This window comes from Ambystoma mexicanum, chromosome 9 (genome assembly GCF_040938575.1).
Source record: "Ambystoma mexicanum isolate Mex_15411 chromosome 9, UKY_AmexF1_1, whole genome shotgun sequence".
NCBI classification, from domain to species: domain Eukaryota; kingdom Metazoa; phylum Chordata; class Amphibia; order Caudata; family Ambystomatidae; genus Ambystoma; species Ambystoma mexicanum.
The window spans coordinates 708,755,840-708,777,646 of NC_090931.1; the positions used below are offsets into that span (position 1 = coordinate 708,755,840).

A 21,807-nucleotide genomic window follows, 5' to 3' on the forward strand; every position below is an offset into this window, starting at 1 on the left:
TGCATCAAAGCAGAGGTATTATGTCAAACATGGATGTAAGCTTATAGATTTGATGATATATGAGGCTTACCAAACTACCCAGATGGAGCAGGAATGTTGATTCTAAGTATTCTGGAGTTAAGACCATGTAGAAGGATGTTGGAAATGCTGTGCGATTGGAGGGAGGTTAGATGTGGAATTAGGTGCGAGTAGTCAAACCCAGGTGAGCGCTTCCTGTGGCTCATAGCCTCCACTCTCCTGCATTCATAGTTCCTCATATTCATTTGTTTCTGTGTTCTCGTTGTTGTTACTGTTATTTCACTACCTCCCCCCATCATATTTTTCTGTTCTGAGGGAAGGAGGTGCGTTATATAGTTTGCTTGGAAACTTAGCAGCACGGCTGTGACCTCACAGAATCTGATGATTCTTAGAGTGTAATGTTATACTATGAACCAGGGCCAGTTGGACCCTGTGGTGATGAGGGAAAAGACTGCAACCCTGACGTTGTTATGCTAATAAACAACATTCACTTACCTGAGATGTCTGTGACCTTATTATGTGACCTTATTATATAGTCCCTTCTCCCATTCCTTGACAGCATGCTGCAGTTTGGGAGCAGAAGCGCGAGGAACACTACTGTTCCCGGCGTGTCCGCTCCCGATCATGACCAGAATGAAGAAAGTAAGTAGGGAGGCAGGGGGCGGGAGAGAAATCTGAGGCATAGGGTTCTGGGGACGCAGCAGGGGGCCACTTACCTTGTTCCCCAGCAGGGGAGATGGCAGCCTCTCGTCCTTTGGAAGCTCAGAGCGGCATCATTACCATAAGGTAATGCCCCTGCTCCAAGCCTCCCCATTGGCTGGGATGACAAAGCTGCGCCCCCGGCGGGGGCTAATGAGTGTGACTGTGTGCTGCCAGAGCATATTAGGTATACCTTTGTCAATTCTTTGGCCATGTAGATGAGGTCACTATTCTACAACACATGAAGCTTGAAAGCATTGGGTGGAATACAATATGGCTGTTGAGTCCCTCTAATTCAATTGGCTCTTCTCCTCCCATGACCACTATTTCACATGAGGGCCCAAGGACACTAGTGTACGACCCCAAACCATCAGCCTGGCATTTTTTGAGAGGATGACTGGCTGAGGGTGATTCACGGTAAACACACAAAGTAGGTGACTGTCCTCCTAACACCAGCACAGCTTCATCTTGTTAATGTGAGAGATTGATATCTGCCTGGTATAGTTCATGGTAGACACGGGCCAGATGAGCAGGTGGTAACATAGAATGGTCTCACTTGGAAGCTTGCTCAATGGACCACAAGTTACATAACTGCCAACTTGCCTTGAACTTACTACCATGTGGGGCTAACACCTCTATCCTGCTGAGCTATGCCCATAGCCTGTTGTGTCCCCGCTAGGGTCTTCAAGGGAGTAAGGAGAACCAGGACAGTTGTGTATGGTAAAAAGTCTCTATTGACTACAATTCTTTAGTGTGCCCAGCAAAGAGTCCTGTGTGTTAACACCATGGCACAATTGTTGTGTTCCTGATTGCAAGGGATCACTAAGGGACATTCAGCAACCAGTTTTCCAGATAGGGGTGTAGATATATGCCCTGAGGGTGTAGTAGGCCTTCTAAGGTAGCCTCCTAACCCCCGAGGCAAGCTGATAGAGGAGGCTATCACTCAGACATTTGACACTTCCTCTGATGCCTGTTGTAAGTACTGTGAGGAGGAATGATATGATATGATGATATAAGTCATTTATAACGTGCCTGTACACAATTGTTTCTAGGTGCGACAAGACATGGAAGGGGAAGACAAAGGGGAACAAAACAAATGATCTTACTAGGCCTTATGTCATTCAGATTGTGCAAGCGCAAGGGGAAGGGAGAGGAGAAGTGCCAGGGGGAGGGAAAGGGAGAGTGCAATAGCAAAGTTCAAGTAAGTACCACCGAGATGGCCAGTTCTAAGTAAGCGCATGGAGGTAGGGGGATGGAGCGTTGCAGATACAGCACCTAGTGCGTGGTAGGACCAGAGGCAGTGCATGGGGTTACTGGTCGTGAAGGAGCCTGGTCCCTGTAAGGTTCAGAGTGAGGCCAGGTAACCAGTTAGTGTAGCAGACAAGAACATCAGCAGGGGAGAGAGAGAAAGCAGAGGTGAAAAAGAAGGTCTTGAGTTGCTTCCAGAACCTGAGGTGGTCCTGCTCATGTTTTAGAGAGGCAGGGAGGCTGTTCCAGAGGGAGGAACCAGCTGAGGAGAGAGATCTACCCCCCACTCTCAGCCTGGAGAAGCGTCTGACCGTCAGAGAGTTGGAGGTGGATGAGCAGAGGGCTCGAGAAGGAAAGTGCTTTGGAAGAGAGAGTTTGATGTAGTGTGGTCCCCGGCCCCAGAAGGCCTTGTGGACAATGCAGAGGGGCTTGAACTTGATCCTTGCAGCCAGAGGGAGCCAGTGGAGAGATTTCAGGGCAGGAGAGATACAATACCAGGGCTTGAGGCCAAGGACCAGTCTCGCAGTCCTGTTCTGGATTAGTTGCAGGGGGCAAAGAATAGAGGCAGGCAGATTTATAAAGAGGCGGTTGCAGTTATCCAGACTAGAGAGAACCAGGGCTCTTGAGAAATTGAGCTTCTGTGGAAATGTGAGAAAAGGAAGAATACCTCTGAGTAGGTGCATCTGGTAGTCTGATAGTGGGACTTCTTAGAGACGTCCGTCATGTGAGGAGAGAAGGAGAGGTTGGAGTCGAAGATGACACCAAGGTTTTTTGCCTCAAAGGAAGGCACTGGTCAAGGGCCCAAGGAGGGTGGCCAGAGTGAAAGAGGGAAAGCGGGAGCAAGGGTCCCAATGAGAAGGATCTCAGTCTTACTCGTGTTCAGGCAGAGATCATTAGAGGCACATGATTCCTGTGGCGGATAGAAAATCAGGAATGAGCGAGAGAGGAGAGGAGGCTGAGGGGAGCCTATTGGAGAGCTCAGTGTCATCCGCATAACACTGTAAGTTAGGAGAGAAGGTAGAGATGAGATGGGCCAGAGGTGCAAAGTAAAGGTTGAAGTGCCCGGGTGAGAGGTTAGATCCCTAGGGAACACCACATGTGGAGAGAGAGACTGGGGAGTGAACGGACCCCACTTGGACCTGGGAGGGTCGATTGGAGAGGAAGGAGGTCAACCAGGCTAGGCCTGATCCATGATGCCCAGGTTGTCACGGACACAATTGATCAGGATGGCTTTGTTAACCGTGTTGGAAGCAGAGGAAAGATCAAGGAGGATGAGGACAGAAGGAAGGCTAGAGTCGAGATTTGAGAGCAGGTCTTCACGGGTGTTCAGTAGATCAGTTTCAATGCTTCTGGATGCTCTAAAGCATAAATGTTAGTCATGGAGACAACCAACAGATTCGGTGTGGAGAGTAAGGTGGGAGATGGCTAGAGTTTCCAGGAGTTTGCCCAGCAAAGCAGTGATAGAGATTGGGCGGTAGTTTGCCGGGGGAAAGGATCAGCAGAAGGCTTTTTCAGGAGGTGGTGCACAAGGGAGTGCTTTAGGGGGGGTGGGGAATGTTCCCATGACAAAAGAGTGATTGCAGAAATCGAGCAAGACTGGAGCAAGTGTGTCAATGTGGTCCTTGATGTTTCTGGAGGAGCAGGAGAGCACCTGCTTGACAAATACTTTCATAGATGGGACTTGTCTAGAAACATTGTCAGGAGTGAACACAAGGAAAGAGGAGAAGAGGGAGAGGCAGCCGGAGAGGGGCTGAGAGAGGGAGAGGAAGAGGAGAAAGAGGACATGAGTTTTATTGGTGAAGTGAGAAGCCAGTGCCGTGTACAGTGCCTGGGAGGAAACAGGAAAGTTGGAGACTGCAGGAGGATTGGCCAGCTCCTTTCAGATTTCGAAGAGGCTGCAGAGATGCAGGCTTGGATGTAAGCTCTCTTCTTGGACAGGATGCAGAGTCTGTATTGCCTTTGGAGCAGGCGACAGGCCAGTTTGTCAGAGGATGCACCTGATGCCCTCCACTTCCTCCCGGCCACCCTGCACTTGCGTTTAAGGGTGGCAAGGTCAGAGGAGTGGGTGTAGGGGTCATGTGGGTTGGCGTTGCATGCTTGTCAGAGTGCACCTTGATTGTAAATGTACAGTGAGGAGGAAAAGTGGGTGTAAGGGTCATGTGGGTTGGTTGGGGTTGCATCTTGATTGTGTAAGTACTGTGAGGAGGAAAGTTGGATGTAGGAGTTATGTGGGTTGAGGTGCGTGATTGTCAGGGCGCAGGTATGTGTTGTTTTAATTGCTTTGAGAAAGCAAATATTTGCTACATTCATGAATTATGATGTTCTGTTGACACAAGATTATTTATGGAATCAGGTTTTAATTTCCATTGAAAATGTTTCTCTGTGCTCTATTGTTATGAAGTGAATCTATGTGTTGTTTTTGCAAAAGGTTATTTGTTAACCATCATGCAAACAAATAAAAAAAAGAAGGGATTGAAGAGCCCCAAGTGTACTGCACATTTTTCAGCCCAACACTTTCTGGAAATAGTTTTTAACTATTTCCAGCTGGTCATGCTCCCTAATCCCACTGTAGGTTCATTTTAAAATTCATGAAACCCAAGTTACTGACAAATATTCATGGGCCATTTCAAAATTCAACCACAAATATACCCAGGTCACCTTTTCACCTGGGACTAGAGAGCTGGTTTGAAGGTGTGGAAGGAGGGAACCAGACTTAGGTGAAATGGAGAGGACCTAAATGGAGAAGTGCCATGAGGGCAAATTACCTGAATCTTAAGTTAGTGAATAGGGGCTTACGGTACACACCTGAAGCTGAGGTTACTAGTAGAGGATTAGGGTGAATGTAGAGTTAAAAGAGTTTACAAAAGTAGGAATGGAGTAACGGTGAACTAATTTGAGCTGCCAGATAACTAGTTGCAACTGGATCTTTCTTGCACTTTAAGGAAACCACGAAATGCCTGAAGGAGGAGCCTGAGGGGGATATTTGAAAATGATTATAATACAAGTGACAAAGTTCTTTACTTTCTCTTGGGGATGGAAGGAGTAGTGCAAGAGATCAATGGGAAGGCTGTTAGGGTAGTGTGATTTGCATAGTCAAGAGTATCAAACAGGGTCATCGAACCTTGTGACGTGAGGCAGAGAAGGATGTTTTGGCTGTTAAATATATGTGTCCTCATTCAGCAGTGGTCCTCGAGGTGATAAAGGCACCCCAACATTTCTGGCAGCGGGGGAGTTGGATTTTATCAGACACGATTGAAATTTGAAAATGCGTTTCCTCAGCATAGCTAGTAGGAGGAGCCAAAGGAGGAGTTGATGGTAGTGAAGACAAGGGTGTCAAGAGAGGAGTGGGGCCAATACTGGGCTGTGGGGTACACCCACTGGAAGAGGATAGTTATGACGCTGGAGGAACACCATAACACCAAGTAGGATACACTGTCAAGGCAATAAAAGAACTAGGGGTTTTTTGGGCACTTCATGCTGACAATAGATATTGTTGTTAGCAGTTAATTGTTTTAAACCATGCCATAGTTGAGGTGGCAAGTGTGAGGATGAGTGTTCAGAAGACATGGTAGTGGTGGGTTGAAGTGTGGTTTGAGATGTGGGTGAAACTGGACTATATATGTATATTTCAAATGCGTTACCTTTTTAGTGTTGTGATGTCTCTACCTTTGAAAAAAGTGATGAGGAAAATGTGGACTTCTCTTCAATTTTAGTAGCCACGTTTGATCTCTCTTTACCTTTTATCAAAAGTTTAAAAACATGTTGCAGACACACGTTAATAAGTATGCAAAATAATGGATTCATTCTGAGCTAAAATTTATTATATTACATGAATGTGTCAGCCTTCTCCCTGTAGATAACTTAATAATGATCCCTAACTCTCCTAAAAGAGCCAACTCTAGGGCTTGATGCACCCCAGTCGCTGTATCTCCTGTACTCCCCTGGCCTCAGGTAGTACTGACGTCCTCTGTAATTGGGCTCTTCATAGAACATCCAGTGCCCATCCTGCACATTGCAGGAGTAGATGTCATGGTAGCGGAACTGCTCGTGAACATGTGGACAGTCTTCAGAGAACTCCATCATCTGGCCACCAAAGTTTTCTCGCTCATAAACCCTTATCCTGTAGGAGCCACGATGCTGTGATGGCAAACAGGACAAAAAAAAAAAAGACTTGCATTAAGACACTTCTTTAAAAAAAAATGTAGAATACTACAGAAAGTAAGCACTAAGCCAGTGAGATAGTGCAGAGAGTTAATCAGTTGCCTCTGACACCTGCGTCATCCTGTAGTCACAGGTTCAAATCCAAGCTGGCCGGACTCATCCCTTCATCAAGAAATTGAATACCATTGAGTTGGTAAATAATTAAGCTTTATAGCCTAATCCTGTGGGTGACACCAGGTAGCAATACCGTAATGCCTGAACTTAAGCTCACAGTCCTTAAAACCCGGCACTGGGGAACCAGCAAATCAGGTGGCTAGAAATGTGGGCTGAAACCTACAATCTCAGCCCGTGTTCGAAGCCGCCTGACAGTTGGTTCCCCTGGCCACCATCTGCCCCCACCCTCCATCCACCATTCTTGTTGTTTTTTTGCTCACTTATCTGTGTGTTGCGATGGCCGCCGCAGCAGCTTCACAGATTCTCTGGCCATTATGGAAAGTGAAGAGGGGGTCCGTACAGAGCCCCGGCTTCCCTTTTCATGGTGGCCATTTTACCACAGTATTTTCAGTCATTAAACGGGTTACGCGAGGCGTCCCGTTCAATGACTCAAAACACTTTTTTTTAGCACCCCGGGTTACAAGGTCTGGAATGGGGGTAATGTCCAGGAGCCATTGTTAATGGGTTGCGGGGCCGTTACCCTCATTCCAGCCCTTAGAACGAGGCCTTAACACCACAATGTAGTCCAAAAGGAGGGTCGGAAAGCTATTTGTAGGTTAGGAGCAGGGTGCAGAGTGCATATGCTGCAGCAGCCCAGACACTCTAATATTGACAGGTCACATAGGAGGGGGGCAGAAGGTGCAACTGCAGGAGGAATCCAGGCTACAGAGTGCTTTGACGTAAAGAAGGATCCTGGTGACATGAAGAAGGATATGGATGTTGGGAACCGTGCGACTGTTAAATCACAATGCTCGCTTTACATTCCCAGGGTACTAATAACACATATTATGAAGCAACAAGAAAAACATCTGATTGTGGCATGAGCTATATAAAAGGTAAATATTATTTTTCTTTGAATGGGGTCATTTTATGTACGTAAATGAACACAGCTACTTCTGCTTTTTTTACGTGAACTAAGCTTGAGCTTGTCTGTCATCCGCCGTTTGTTGAAAATACAAAGTCCTTTGTATCAGTGAATATTGTCACTTTTTAAATAATGCACCTGATAACCAATTTGTCATTAATAAAATAAACATGCAACACAATTTTAACATTGATGATAACTCAGTACATCAGGGGAGTTGCTAGGTCTGGAAAATACCCGGGGCTACGCTGATGTCGGAACTGTCGGGACTGGGGGCTAGCTAGCCTTTTGGCTGTAGCTCCTGAGATTCTATCCGGGGCTACAACCAAAAGATCAGGGGCTATAGCTCCCTTAGCCCCCCTAGCAACGCCCCTGCAGTACATTATTGTGTGAAGCAAACTGTAAAACAAAAAATGCACAGCTATGGTAAAATGTCTTTGGAAATCTTAAACAGTGGGGTGGCAGGCACTTGTTTTATTATTCCTGTTGTAATAGAACCAAGAATGGCTACTTAATTGTACAGATTACCGGGCCACCATGGTATTGTACATCAGGCATTTTTGTAAAAAAACGTTTTAGATTTAAGCACTTGTATCGCAATAAAGTAAATGCACCTTATTTTAAGGCTGTGTCTCTATCGCACACAATAACGTAGACTGTTCAATGCTGACAATCAGAAGGTGTCTTATCTTTAAATTGTGCATTGTTTTTATAGAAGAAAACACTAAGGGGGTCATTTTGTATGCCCCAGAGAAATAAAATACGTGCATAAATGAGGCGTAAAGGGTTTATGCCAGTCGTTACACTTAGTTTAATTCTCCGGAACATTTTCTTCACGTATTGCAAGTGAAGTGGGAGATAGTAGGGGAACAACATTTTGTCCCCCACTTTTATGCTCTGCACGCAAAATCTCAGTTTTAAGACAGCTTGAGATTTCCATGCCCGGGTACTAGATTACATTGGAAACTAACTGCGATACACATCTGTTTAAAGCAAGGGGATTCCAGAGGAATCGATTGTAACTGTTATCTATAAAGTGTAATTTTCAGTCAGCATTTACATTTTCACCAAAAGTAGAGTAAAAGGATAAAGGTAATTTTGCCTGTATTTACTCTATCCAATTCCTTTCCGCAGGCCCACCCCAAAGGCCACCCTCCACAGCCCCTTAGAAAGGAGGCTTTGAATGTGGGACTCAAAGCACTAGGGTGTCTGGGGGCTTTTTGTTCTAAACGTGCGGCAGCAACCTCAGAGAGATTAGCAAATGGAGAGGCTGCACTGCAGGATGCCGGGCACGTTTCTTTTGCTTGCCCTGGACAATGATCTAAGCCCCACAGCCATTAAAAATACAAATGACCATGGAGATGAAGGGCCATTCACACCTCTAAGTGAGGTAGCACACTTACTCAAGCAGGCTGCCTACAACTATGTTCTCAAACCTAAAATCAGAAAGTTAAAGTACGTTTATTTTTGCGGGAATATAGCGGTTTTTCACATCAAGCTTAATAAAAATGTGTGATGAATCTAGTGATTTCATCACTTCCTCTCCGGGGAAACTCTCTTCCCACGTGGCCATGCAAGATCTGCCTACTACCAGATCCTGACCCTGGATGTGGCTATCTGAGAGAGGTCCACATGGGGAGAGGGGGCCTCGTGGGACATAAGGAGACTCACTGATAGAAACATGGTATCCCCCTTTCCAGTCAGGGTATGACATCGGGTATGACATCCCCCTATGTTCACAACCTTTATGGTCTATTGTAGTACAGATATAGTCCAACCCATCTGTAATGGGGACAGGGCTTCTTTCGACAACTTCTGCTAAAATACTGAAACGAAGGAGAGCCTGAGAGTAATGCAGAGCACAAAAGCCTTATAACTAGAGACGCGATCTACTGTTTGGAAGCATCTGATCGATGACAGGACATTTCAAATCCTGGCACCGCAAGGAAGATGGAGATCCACGGTACCCGAGGAAAAGAGTTTGCCGCACGCAGATGTCACACCTGTGCCACTGGCGCACACATTGGCAACCATCATGGATGATATGGTACTTGTTTATCTTCATAATACTCTTTAAACAACCCCTATTCACATTTTGGTCCTTAATTTCCATTTGCACGACATTGATACTTTTCGATTTAATTCAGCTAACTACATGTACCATAATGCACCTTGCTACAGCTATCAATTCCTGGCCATTCTCATTCGTCAGTATTGGAACCACAATCCCCAGAAGCCATAGCAATCAGTGCTGCTTCCACCATCTCAGGACCAGAGAGGGAGGAGGCAGATTATCTTCAGGTGTGCTGCTCCAGGTGCTGCCAATTAGCCTGCCTCAGTACAGGGCAGGGCTGTATTTAAGCAGCTGCCTGCAGGAGCTCAGTCTCTTGCATCAAGAGTCCTCCCAGCCCCTTTTTGTCTTGTGAATCGAATTTGTATGCTGTTCCTGTTGCTGCATTTTACTGCTTTGAGCCAGTGCTGCCTGCCTTGCAGCCTGCAACACTCTGGTGCCTACAGACCTAGCCTTCTGGACTCTCTGCCACACAGCTCTGCTCCTCTGGGTTCCCTGCCTTGCAGCCTGCAACCCTCCGCTGCCTACATCCCTGGTCCTCTGGGCTTCCTGTCTTGCAGCCTGTTACACTTCGCTGGCTTCAGCCCTAGCCTTCTGGGCTCCCTGCCTCACAGCCCTGGTCCTCTGGGCTCCCTGCCTTGCAGCCTGCAATCCTCCGCTGCCTACAGCCCAGGTCCTCTGGGCTCTCTGCTTTGCAGCCTGCTGCTCTCTTCTGCTTTCAGCCCTGACCCTCTGGTCTCCCTGCCTTGACGCCCTGTTCCTTTGGGTTCGCTCCTTGCTGCCCTACTCCTCTGGGCTCTCTGTCTGCCGCCTACTACAGCTCTCAGTCCTGCTCCCCTGGACTCTCTGCCTTGCAGCCTACTACTGTCCTCTGCAATCCACTACAGTTTTTCTGCACCTTGTGCCATCCGTTACTACATCCCTGCTTCCTTGCTTGCAGCCCCCCTATTTCCTGGCTGCGGCTCCCTTGCTCTCTTCATTGTTTGCACCCCTTGTTCTTGATCCCTATCCTTCTCTTCCTTGAGTCCTCTGTCCTCCCCTTTATTTTACCCATTTCTATTGTACTGTTTTTTCCTTCATTCCCTTCTGCTAGATTTTTCTTATACTTCCTTTTCCCTGGTTATTTCTGTTCTTGTCTCTCTTGTGTCTTATGTTGATCCTTTGTACAGAGCTTGACTGTTGGTTTCCGGCAGGCAACCTCTGCCCCTTCCCTTGTTGCGTTTTCAGTGTTACAGGCACCCACAGCTGTTGTTTCCAGCCATGAGCAGACAGAGTGGGCCCCTGTAATAGTAATCTGTGCAGAAGGCTGGAGTTTCCAAAGGTCCGTGGAACACTCTTTTCTATTTCTGCATACACCCCAAGAGGGAATCCAGTTTGTTTGTATTTCCTGCCCCTTTCTGTTCACAACTACAGTTGCCTACTTTCCTTTCTTGTTGAGTTTCCTGCTGTGTGTGTACTTATCTGTCACCTTAGATCAGCACAGCCACCTAAACCCTACCTGTGGGCCCTGTGTCACTCTTGACAGAGTTCTATCCTTGACAGCAGACCTGCAGCAAGTAAGCCTAACGTGAGGACAGGCGGGACACCAGCATTAGGAGGAGGTGCCCCACTGGAGAAGCATAAAGCCTCAGAGAACACTGAAGCCGCCAGAGATCACCAGTAAGCAGTGGGACACCCGGGAGCTTCAAGGTGTATAAAGCATGCCGAAGGAAAGCAGAGACACTCACGGAGCAAACCCAGGCAAGGGAGCTGGGATTCAGAGTACATTTAGAAGGGAGACAAGAGTGCCGGACTGTGAGACCCCATTTCAAAAGGTAACATGGGATGACGCAGAAAAACCGCTCCCAGACGCTTCAGGCCCAGTTTCTGGCCCTCATGACCTGATTTTTCCGCATCATCCCATGTTACCTCTTGAAATGGGGTCTCACAGTCCGGCACTCCTTAAAGGACTTTCCAGCACAGCACCCCAGCTGCAACTTTAGCAGACGATTACCCACACAGACAGCATCACGATCAGCGATCATCCTGATGAAGGCCACCTACACCTCAGGCTCTTACCCAGCCCTGCATGGCCGAAACACTCCAGTGTCAATGTTCTGTGACACAACCCCTGTGTTAATGTGTTTATAGATAGTGTTGTGTACACCGTCTTGTTTAGATCCCCGGATTTACCACAGTCTTGGTTTGCACCTCGTCAACAATCCTATGTTCTCACTTACCTGTATTGTATACTTGTGCATCACTTTGGAAATTGTATCCCGACAAGAAAGAGGTTGAAACTCACCTGTAGTTGCTGTGTAAAACAATGTCTGTCCGTCTACTTTCGTGCTTATCGAAAGTCATGTAAATATTTAATTTTATAATCTGTGCTAAACTATTTTGGAGGCAAAATAAAAGCATCCAAACCTGACACCTGTCTATGGATCTCCCACCCTGATTTCTAGCAGGGTATGATTTTGGACCCAGGATGGAGAACTCTTTATTTTTGGACATTCTGACAATGACACCCTTTAGTTTTGTTGAGGTAGGGAAACACCTGCCTATAGTGACATGGTGAGACAGGTCGTTCTACAACCCTAACTTTACTTTGGTAAAAGTCTATAGAAATCATCAAAATGCCTCTATGTCCAAGTCTTATTCCTGATTCATTACAAATGCTTAACTAAATCAAACAATAAATGACACATGATGTTGCTTGCACACAGATCTCTGCCAAAGGTGCGTCAATCGACTGGGGGTCCTTACAATGTACGTTGAAAACATATATTCTGCTGCATTAACAAATTAAGTATACCTGAAAAAATAAGGTTGGTAGTAACAAAAATTCTGGAAGGGAGCATAGTAAAATCAAAAAGTGATACATGCAAGTCTTTCAATTAAACATTCCCACTATCATTGCTCTGCACAGCATTCCATGCCATAATTCTGTATTATGTCTGTGCCATTACAGAAGGGAACACGCCATTAGCACATAACTCTTAGTTTTGCCACCAAAAGGTGCAGTTCAGTCACAACTGCTAGGCCATGTACTCTCTGCACAAGAACACACACAACCACAGGCATTTTTAGGCATTGTGGCCTAGCAGTCTATAGGTTTACTCACATTAGTGGCAAGGCCAAGGCTGATTTTCTGACAATGGTATGGAAGGTTGATGTGAGCAGTGCCAATGGTTATGATTGATTCAGAGACTTACATCCATCCGTTTTAGTTTTGCCTATTAGGTGTAAGCCAGACCTCTTGCAGTGCAACACAGATAGGATGGAGACAGGATGGGAGCAGAAACATAAATCATATGGGTATGTTTGACCGTTTACCTACCTATAGCTATGTGAATGCCTATGGCATTACTACCAACTACCTGTCCCTCGCCGCCAAAACATACTCTTTGGGAACTCTTTGAGCAAGCTCTATCATAAAGTAATACCAATCTTTGTACTGTATAGGGCCTGCCAGTGTTATATCTAAGCACTCTTTTGAGTGTTTGTTTGATTAATTAATTGCCTCTGTAAATGTGCTCCTGGTGTGATAAAAGTTTCTTAATGTGTGTCTTCAGCCAGTTGATTTTATAAGAAAAACTGTGTCAATGCCTCTGTTCCTTGCACTGGAGTCCTGTCTAAAACAGGCAATCACAAAGCCAGCAGTTTTGGCCTGTTTATAGGGATTAGGCAGACATTTGCCAGGCAATGACATCATGCCCAGGTATTCGCACAGTTTCCCAGCTGTTCCCATTTTATGGCCAGGTGCTACTCTTATGGCAGTGCCTGGCAAATGCCTACCCATGCCTAATCTAAGGCCCAAGCTGTTGGCTTTGACAATGCATGTTGGTTTCAGTTTGTCTCCCTAAGTGAAAGTGTATATGCCTAAATGTGGGTGCCTTGTTTGCTATGCATATGGAATCAAGCTGAACCTCACTGAGTTGGTCCTAAAAGGCCCTACCTGAAAAGGACACAGCAAGGATGGCAAGTATGGACCAGTTTCCGATCTTCTTCTCAAGTATACTTGCCAGTGGGGTTCTGAGCTAAATAGAATTTATCTTTGTCTGTGTGGAAGCCTAGCCTGAACTTTTCATGATTCAAACTGATAGGTACTGAATTGATAACCTAAACCTCATACTGTTTGAGTAACTTAACACAGTTTGCATGCAAACAGAATATATCATGTGTATTGTGGGCCTTGTTAGGAAAGTATGATGTAAATCCTGGGTGCTGGGTGTTTAGGCAGTGCCTGAAATGGAAATGATTTGCTGTGGACCGCACCAGTCATGGAGAGGGGACTGGTATGGGAGGATTGTTCCCACCCCCCAATAAACATTTACCTCTCAGAATATAAATCACAAACACCTGGAAAATAACATAAGCAAAGAGTGTTCTCTTTAATGTTGCGGGCCAAGTATACAAGGTGTACGGTGTGCAGTCATAAAATCGAATAAATAATGTCGAATGACAAAAAATTCGAAAAAATTATGTAAAAAAAAAAAGTTGAATGTTTTATTTTTATATTTATATATTTTTGGGGGTTTCGCATGTAAAAAAAAAAAAGGTAAAAAAAAAAGAGGGGGTTGGGGGGACCCCCCATTTCAAATAAAAAACGTAATAAAAAAGAAATGACTTTTAACATTATTTTTTCGATTTTTGACTTTCAACATTATTGTATTCGATTTTATGACTATAAACCAAGGTGTATATCTGCCATTCATGATGGGGACAATAAAGCTAGAATCATAGGGGGTCATTTTCCAAGTCAAGTGGAGTGAAAAAAGTGACGCTAAAAGCATTTGTCACTTTTTATGTGCTGCAGGATTTTGTATGATTTGGCGGGCAAAGTTCGAGAGCAGATCAGACTTAACAAGTTTGTCTGCTCTTACAGGTACCCCAGCCGAATCCGATTGGTTTTCCACCAGCATGTATTTATATGTTGGTGGAAAACCAATGGATTACTAAGGATTCCATCTGACTTTTACACCCTGGAAAAAGCAGACAGATGCCAAAAGAAACCTTTGTGGATGACCCCATCATTTTAAATTGTGGGAGGGATTTACACTTTTCCAGACACGCAGTGGAAAGGTAAAGATCAAAGGCGATATTTACCATTGTATTACTCTTTACTTTACCATTGCTTGCTGGAAACAATTCAAATTGCACAGAGGGGTCTTTTGCAAAAAACTGAAAACAGGAGTGGTCCCCTAAAGCAAATTAGGATTCAAAACAAAATTACTTCCTTACTCTTTTTCATCAACTCGTTTCTACAATGATGTGTACATTGACAGGTTCATTTATCATGTGACTTTTTAAAGTCATTGTATAACATTGAGTATTATTTTAGGTATTCAAAACCAAACTTGAACACATATTTCTACCAACTTGAGCTTGGAAGATATGTGGTCAAGTATCTAAATTTCAGGCTGCTCTCAAATTCTGGCTTTACCACTTAATCCAAGTGTGCGATCCTGGGTAAATCATGTAATCACACTGTCCCGTAGCTGCCAAAATTAGGTGCCCCTAGAAATGATTCAGTTCGCAGTATAAGCTATCTAAACAAAGCCTCACTCATGGTTTAATAGTTGGGCAGCATATGTGTCAGGACCTGCAAAAAACACACACACACCTTTCATTGAAAATATCAGGCCACATTTAGTGATCAACATTGGGAAATTCAATACCAAATCAAAGTGAACACATCAAACTAAAAGCCATCATGGACAATTGCATAATATAACCAGCATTTAAACAGTATGTACCAGACAATGTTTTACAGGGGCATGGCAGGGGAGCAAAGTCCCCTCCTCCAATGCCAAGCCCCACCGGAAGGGATACCAAGAAGCCAGAAACCCCTCAACCTGGACTGTCTGCCTCCTGATCCAACTCACCCCACCGTGGCTCTCTCTCCTGCATGCTAACACTCTCTCTTGCACTCAGCTCAATTAAAATGTTCTGCAAAAACGCAAAAAATAAATTAAATATTGTGCTTCAAAATTTCCTTTTGTAAGGGGGAGGGCTGTCTTTCACACCAAGATGGCGGGACCATAAGCACCTCCTGCGGGGCCTGTTATGAGTAGACACAGTGTTCATGGTGGCATTGTTGAGTGCACACCATCTGAGATGGAACAAAGTGTGAGGACCTTGTTGCACAGCCCTCGGAGAGGTAGGAGGAAGCATCACCCTCCATTCTCCCCAGCCAGGCCAAGAAAGATATGGTGGGGCCTTTTGGGGGTAGGTAGGAGTGGAGGTACATGTGAATGTTGGTTAAGGGAAGTTGTTGGAACGTGACTGGGGGTGAAAGGTGAAGGAGAAGGTGATATAATAGAAGGAGGGGGAGCAGGTGGCAAGGGAAGATATGTAGATTGATGTTGCAACACTATTTTCCTTCTTTCTCTTTTGATCTGTACTGTTTTTTTTATAGAGCGGTGCAGATGTATTTTTCCTGATCTGAAAATAAATGTTTTGCTGGATCACAAATCTGGATTAATGCCAGCACTTTGCTTAGGGTACTCCTACCCAACACAAAATGGAAATTGGGTCCCCCTGATCACAAGCCTGGTGCACCCAGATGAACATTCCTTGCTTTCCGTTTTGCGAAAGTTGATAAGTGAATGCATGCGACTCACTCACAAGTAAGTGCCAAGGTTGACAGTTCCATACATGCATTTTGCACATTTTTACAAAATGAGCCAATGAACCAATTCCTTCTTAAGGCTCTTTGAGCAAGCTTATGACTATTTTGTAGAAAAAAAGTTTATTTGCAGAAAATAGATCATGATTAACTCAACAGTAATTTCAATCATCCAAGTTTGTCCAGTTAACAATTACTATACAGTATTGTTGCGTCCTTCCATGTGCAACTTTATGCAACCCAAGGTTTTTCTAACCTGAGATATGTTTTGGGCTTTTGGGCTTTATGCTTGGATTTATTATTATTATGAGTGTTAGCACGACCACACTAACATACTCGATCATGAAGTTTACTTAATTGGCCAAAGCTTGTGAAGAGGTATAGATTAAGAATTCATACACTAAATAAAAGAGAGTCCCACTTACTTGGGGTGTCAAGCGGCAGGACCTGATGGAGTCATTGTAACCCATCCAGTGCTGGAAGTCTGGGTAATCTCCTCTTCTCAGGTAGTACTGGTGTCCCCGGAAATGTGGGTGTTCATAGAGAATCCAGTTGCCACTTTCCACCCGGATGGAGTTGCAGCGGCTGAAGAAAGAGGTGAGATCAGGGCACTCGGAGCTGCACTCGTAGGAGCGCCCCTGGTAGTTCCTGTCCTCGTAGAAGATGATCTATTTTGAACAAAATAATATAAATTAGATGAGAAGGTCAAAGTGAAAAAGAATCAATGGTAACTGAGTGTCTGTCAATAATGCTACTAAGTTTACTAGGCATCCTCAAAGTTATGGACTTTTTGTTTTATTCTTAAAGAATGCCCCTTTGTTTTTCCTGATAACCTCTTTGAAGCTATCAGCACTGGCATCAGCTGATCTGGTGCTTAAGAAGGCTGTTTTACACTATGGTGATGCCTGCATCCACTGCAGGACAAGGGTACCTCTCTTGTAGGCTACCATTTAGTGGCCAGACTGCCCCCTGCACCCTGGGCACACATCTACATTGCTCCCCTCACCATCCACAGCAATGGACATAAACAAGTGACACCTTTTCCCTATCCGTGGCTGATAAACGGTTTTGTCACGTTTTTAAGGGAATTGGTTTGTGTGATCTGCACAAAGTTTTATTCCCTCAAAAACAAAAAACAAAACACAAAAACACCGGATTGACAGCAAAAGAGAAATAAAATGGCCTCTTCCCCCACACTTTTTCCAGAATACTTAGAAATGCAGGATGAAAATTATCTAAATCTCTCATTGCAGATTTAAAATGAACTTCTAATATGAATTCTATATTGACTGTATCAAACCAAAGGAAAACAATCCAGTAGCACAGCCTTCTTTCATGAATTCCATCCTTTGCGTTTCTACCCTCTCCAACCCTCAACTTCTTAACACGAGATAAGTCTCCATGCTATCATCCTATCTGATCTCTCCCATTGGCAAGTTCGGTTCTGCAACATTTCTGTTGCACTTCTACCACTGATTAGACATGCACAATTGTTGTTTGTTGGCCAATATGAGTTGCTGAACCCTTTAGTAAAGCTGTCCCCCATAAAGCTAATTGGCTCCTTATCCTCAGCAGCCTCAGAAGAGAGGGGAAGGAATAATTGGCCGCGGAAGCAGAAGACAACTCATTGTCCTCACATCCATCTGCTGTTTCATAAATCAAGTACACCCTACCTTAAAGGTAGTCTAGGTAAAACAAATACATTCTGCCATGCAGGAGTTTCTTGGTATGTGCGAGTCATCAGCATGGTACATAATGGTTATTGCACAATAATAAATGCTGTGAAACGAAGCACATTTACACAATTTCGTTTTTTCTAATGTTGGGTATTTCAGAAAACAGGTTTTTATTATAATTTCCTAAGTGTGGTGAAATCGTGACACTATGCCCATAATTTCACCTTACACCCGTAATGATGTAGACGTGATACCTTGGGGTGGTGCAGTTCCACCACAGCACTTTATTGTGTGTCCAATGAGACAGGATTCAATGACTTTCGGTGTTAAGCATAAACAGGGTCAAGCCACATGCCCCAGACTTTCTTCCTTTAATGTCCAGCACAGCCCACACTATAAATACCATTTATGATGCCTTGGTAATGCTGCACTGCTGTACTTCAGATATGTAAGTGTGTATGAACTCAGAGAGTGCCCCAATTGCAACAATTAATGAATAAATGAAAAAAACGCACTCATTGTCTTGGCCCCGATACCTGGTCGCACAAGATGTAAAAGCTTCCAAAGATGGAGGGGAGTTAAGCAGGCATGAGACACAAGGGACAGGCTATAGACTTACAATGAGCCTTAAGGCATTTCATGTTTGCATTCCGTTTGCTTTGAAACTGCTCTTTGTGAGTAAGGGAGGCTCCTTTTATAAGAGCTGAATGTTTTTGCACAATCAGCTCATTGACCTCAGACACATTGCAAAATCTCAGACAACGACCAATTATGACGAAGCTGCAGAATTAATTTGATTGGGCTTCTGATTGTGCTTCCCCTAAGCACACATTTAATAACAGCAAACCAAGGATCCATAATCATAATCAGCATTCCAAAAGCCACCGGGCAACTAAAGTATTCGAGTAAAGAGATACAGACCTGAGAGTCCTTTCAAAATACTGAGATGATATAACCCTTGGGGGCAGGCTAACTCTGCCATAATGGTCCACTTCCCAAGTTAAGAGCCAGAGCGAAGCAAGGGTTGCTTAACGTAGGTGACGGGTCATTACTGGTAGCAGTAGGACTACCCCCCAGGGTTATAACAGCATTACACATGGATGCCAAAAGCAAAGTAAAAAGAAAAATGTACCTTTCATCAGTTCTGTGAAGCCGAGTCAGGAACAGGAGTCTAACTTCAATGATGACTCAACACTGTTCCCTCTGTGGCTTGGAGGGCTGAAGGAGCGTGCTTCTTTTTTTATTTCACCTTTGTCACCTGGGCGTGCAGCCGTGGGGGAGCTCAGAATGCAGTCTTATACCAGAGAATACAGCCCTCATTCCAACCTTACTTATTGTCTACCACCCCCAACCAATGAATACCTAGGTGGGAATGGTGAACAATTCACGTTCCGAAAAAACAGGTGTGCTTGAGGAACTACACAAGCTGAGTTTCAATACAGGTGCAAATTCATTTATGTGGGGTGTAGGACGACCGCAATAGATGGCTAGTTCTTGAAGGTAAGCAAACACCGGATGGGTTTTGGTGTCATCAAATCCATTGGCCAGAAAGTTAGTAAACAAGACTATGTTTAATGGAATTTGGGGATACACAGTGTTCATTATAAATCAGACAACTATGTTACCACTACCCATCACTAGATGCCGGCTGCCAAAATGGTGAATGCTTTCAACTGCCTGCTCTATTATGAGAGGCTGCAAAATGGAAGCAGGACAATGCTGCAGAAAAAGAGGGAGGAAGAGGGTGCCGCAGAGATGTGCACATTCCTTACGGTGGCAATTACCAGACCAACAGCACACGGTTTTCACCAGAGGAGTACTCTTAGAACAGGGGGCAACTACCAGATAGGCAGCGCAGACACGTTATTTATCCTTGTGTCAAAAGTAGGCAGAGAACTAGCAGACTGAATAAGGCTCTGGCAGTCCTTAACTGCGAACTGATTCTATGTTTCCAGGCTTTCAATTTTCAATATGAGCGCTACAAACCGGAATTGTCAACACGATTACATCCTCTACTAGAGCTATAAAAGAAGCAGACAAACCTATGACATCTAAAATCACCAACGCCTGCAGAAAATTCCTAACCCCAGAACAGCTGCCTCGCTATCACTCGAGCCTTGGTTGACTCCAGGATAGCCTATTGCAACGCACTTTTCACGGGACGTTCCAAGTGAAACATTCACAAAATGCAAGTGATCCAAAACAATGCCCTCTGGGCCGCCCTAAACATTCCGAGATGTGAGAACATCTCAGTGTTCAGAATTGCTGAACACTGGCTCCCAATTCAAGAACGTATAACCTTCAAAACACTGTCTATTACTCAAAAGTGCCTGTCTAACACTGCCCCCTTACCTGTCTCAGAAAGCCTCAAAGACCCAAGCTCTGAGATCAACAAGATCACAATACGCTCACTGTCTCATCACGCCGAGATTCAGGCGAACCAGAGCTGGTGGGAACCAGCTTCCCTGTCATCGCAGCAAAACGCTGGAACGAACTGCCACCAACGCTAAGAGCTGAGCAATCTTATTGGAACTCGCGTAAGCAGCTGAAAACTTGGTTGTTCACACAAGGATTTAGCTAAACCTTGCCCTGCCCACTCGAAAATCGCTAGCACCTTGACACCTAATGGTTTAAAGCCCTGCTATAAATGTAAAAATAAACAAATATGAATGACAGGATTTTAGGGAAAAAACATAAAAGAGAAGCCAGGCATGTTTAACACAATTCATGCCTGAATTGAAATCATATCATGACATTATTGAATTCTTGTTTCTGAAACTGGTTTTGTGCCGAAAGTAGCCTTACCTTCCCCATGTTGGCTGCTGGATGGATATGCGACTGAGTGATGTGCATGGGATCCTGGCATCCTTTATATACGTCCACTGAATTACCCCATATAATGGGAACAATATGCTGCATGCACACCGCCTTTTCTGCCCAGTCAGTGCAATACACACAGTGCCTCTTTCAGTGTAGTTCATGGTTTTTGTGTGTATTTGCTTACTGGGAAACCTGCAGCCTTCAAACAGTAACTACTGTTAGGAGATGTTTCACGAAAAGAAATGCATTCTAATCTTTTCACTGCACCTATTTTCACGTTCTTTGTTTACATTTTAAATAGCGCAGACAAGAATATTCCGTTTTGAGCTGGGAGGTAGGGATGGAAATAACTGCTTAAGCGGGGGAATGAATGTACACAGCAAATTGTAAAAAAATCAAAATATGGAAGTTGTGTGAAACCTAGTACAATTGTATTTGTAGAGAGCAGAAGAGTGGGCTGACGTGTTTTTTAACATGCATTATAATGTATGAAAGAGTGTTTTAGATTTATGGAATTGATTAATTTTTATATTCTGTTTTTATTATTGGGTGTTTAATATTTTAGAAATGTCATATAATATAGTAGTTTAACACAACGCACATTAGCGATCATAACATCGTGTCCTGACTCCGGAATAGTGAAGAGATTGCAATTGAACCTGTTTATGGTGACAGTACATTTGTTTCATTTTTATGACTGTTCTCCAATTTTTATTTTTCAGTCATACGAAGCGAAAGAAATATTTACTCCACTACAACCAAAAAAGTGATGGGTGGAAGGTTTGGAATACATTCAATCCATTTGCACTGCTCTGGGCCACCTTCCATACAACCATTTTGTAGCCCATCTGCACTACTGCAAAAGGAATCCAACCACATGCAAATCAGTCAGATACGGCTAACAATGGGAGCAGCCCAAACTGCTAGGCCAGGTCCCCTCCACACAGAAACAAAAGCAGGGCTGGCACTAGGATTTGCAGGGCCCTGGGCAGCAAAACACGTGTGGGTCCCCTAATTTGCCTAAATAGTGATTTCAGTGATATCACAGAATGAGTATTTAGTACTCAAAGCTATCATGGGAAGTTACTATAAAAACATGTTGCCATGCGTAAGGTAGTAGACAAATACTCTGTGACGTCCAGTACATGAATTGTCAATATTAAAATGTACCTATGTGGCAATATTAGGAGTGAGGGCTTTTTTTTAAGTAGCTGACGGCTGGATACCTTGTACAGACTTCTAATTTTGGCAGATAAGGCAGTGTGTGATAAATGTTGTGGTAGCCCTCACTTTGGTTAAGTGGTGCTGGTCGGAATTGAGAACAGTCGGCAATACATGAACTTGAACACATCTCTTCCGAGATATAATTAATAGAAATACTGTTTGCAAAGGGTCTGTTGAAACTTTGGTTTAAAAACACTATGGC

General features: G+C 44.3%; 1 protein-coding gene across 1 annotated transcript; it reads right to left on the reverse strand.

Annotated features, from left to right (window-relative positions):
• Positions 1-5,826: 5,826 nt before the first annotated feature.
• Positions 5,827-20,375, reverse strand: LOC138489720 (gamma-crystallin-3-like). Its single transcript, XM_069617365.1, has 3 exons — positions 20,367-20,375; positions 16,311-16,553; positions 5,827-6,102 (listed from the first exon to the last, which is right to left on the reverse strand). The coding sequence occupies exons 1-3, from the start codon at positions 20,373-20,375 to the stop codon at positions 5,827-5,829; spliced, it is 528 nt and encodes a 175-aa protein (XP_069473466.1).
• Positions 20,376-21,807: the final 1,432 nt, after the last annotated feature.

Coding starts and splice junctions, on each gene's coding strand:
- LOC138489720 (XM_069617365.1), bottom strand. Junction 6,103..16,310: donor CCTGCCGCTTGACACCCCAA/GTAAGTGGGACT, acceptor TTGCCATCACAG/CATCGTGGCTCCTACAGGAT.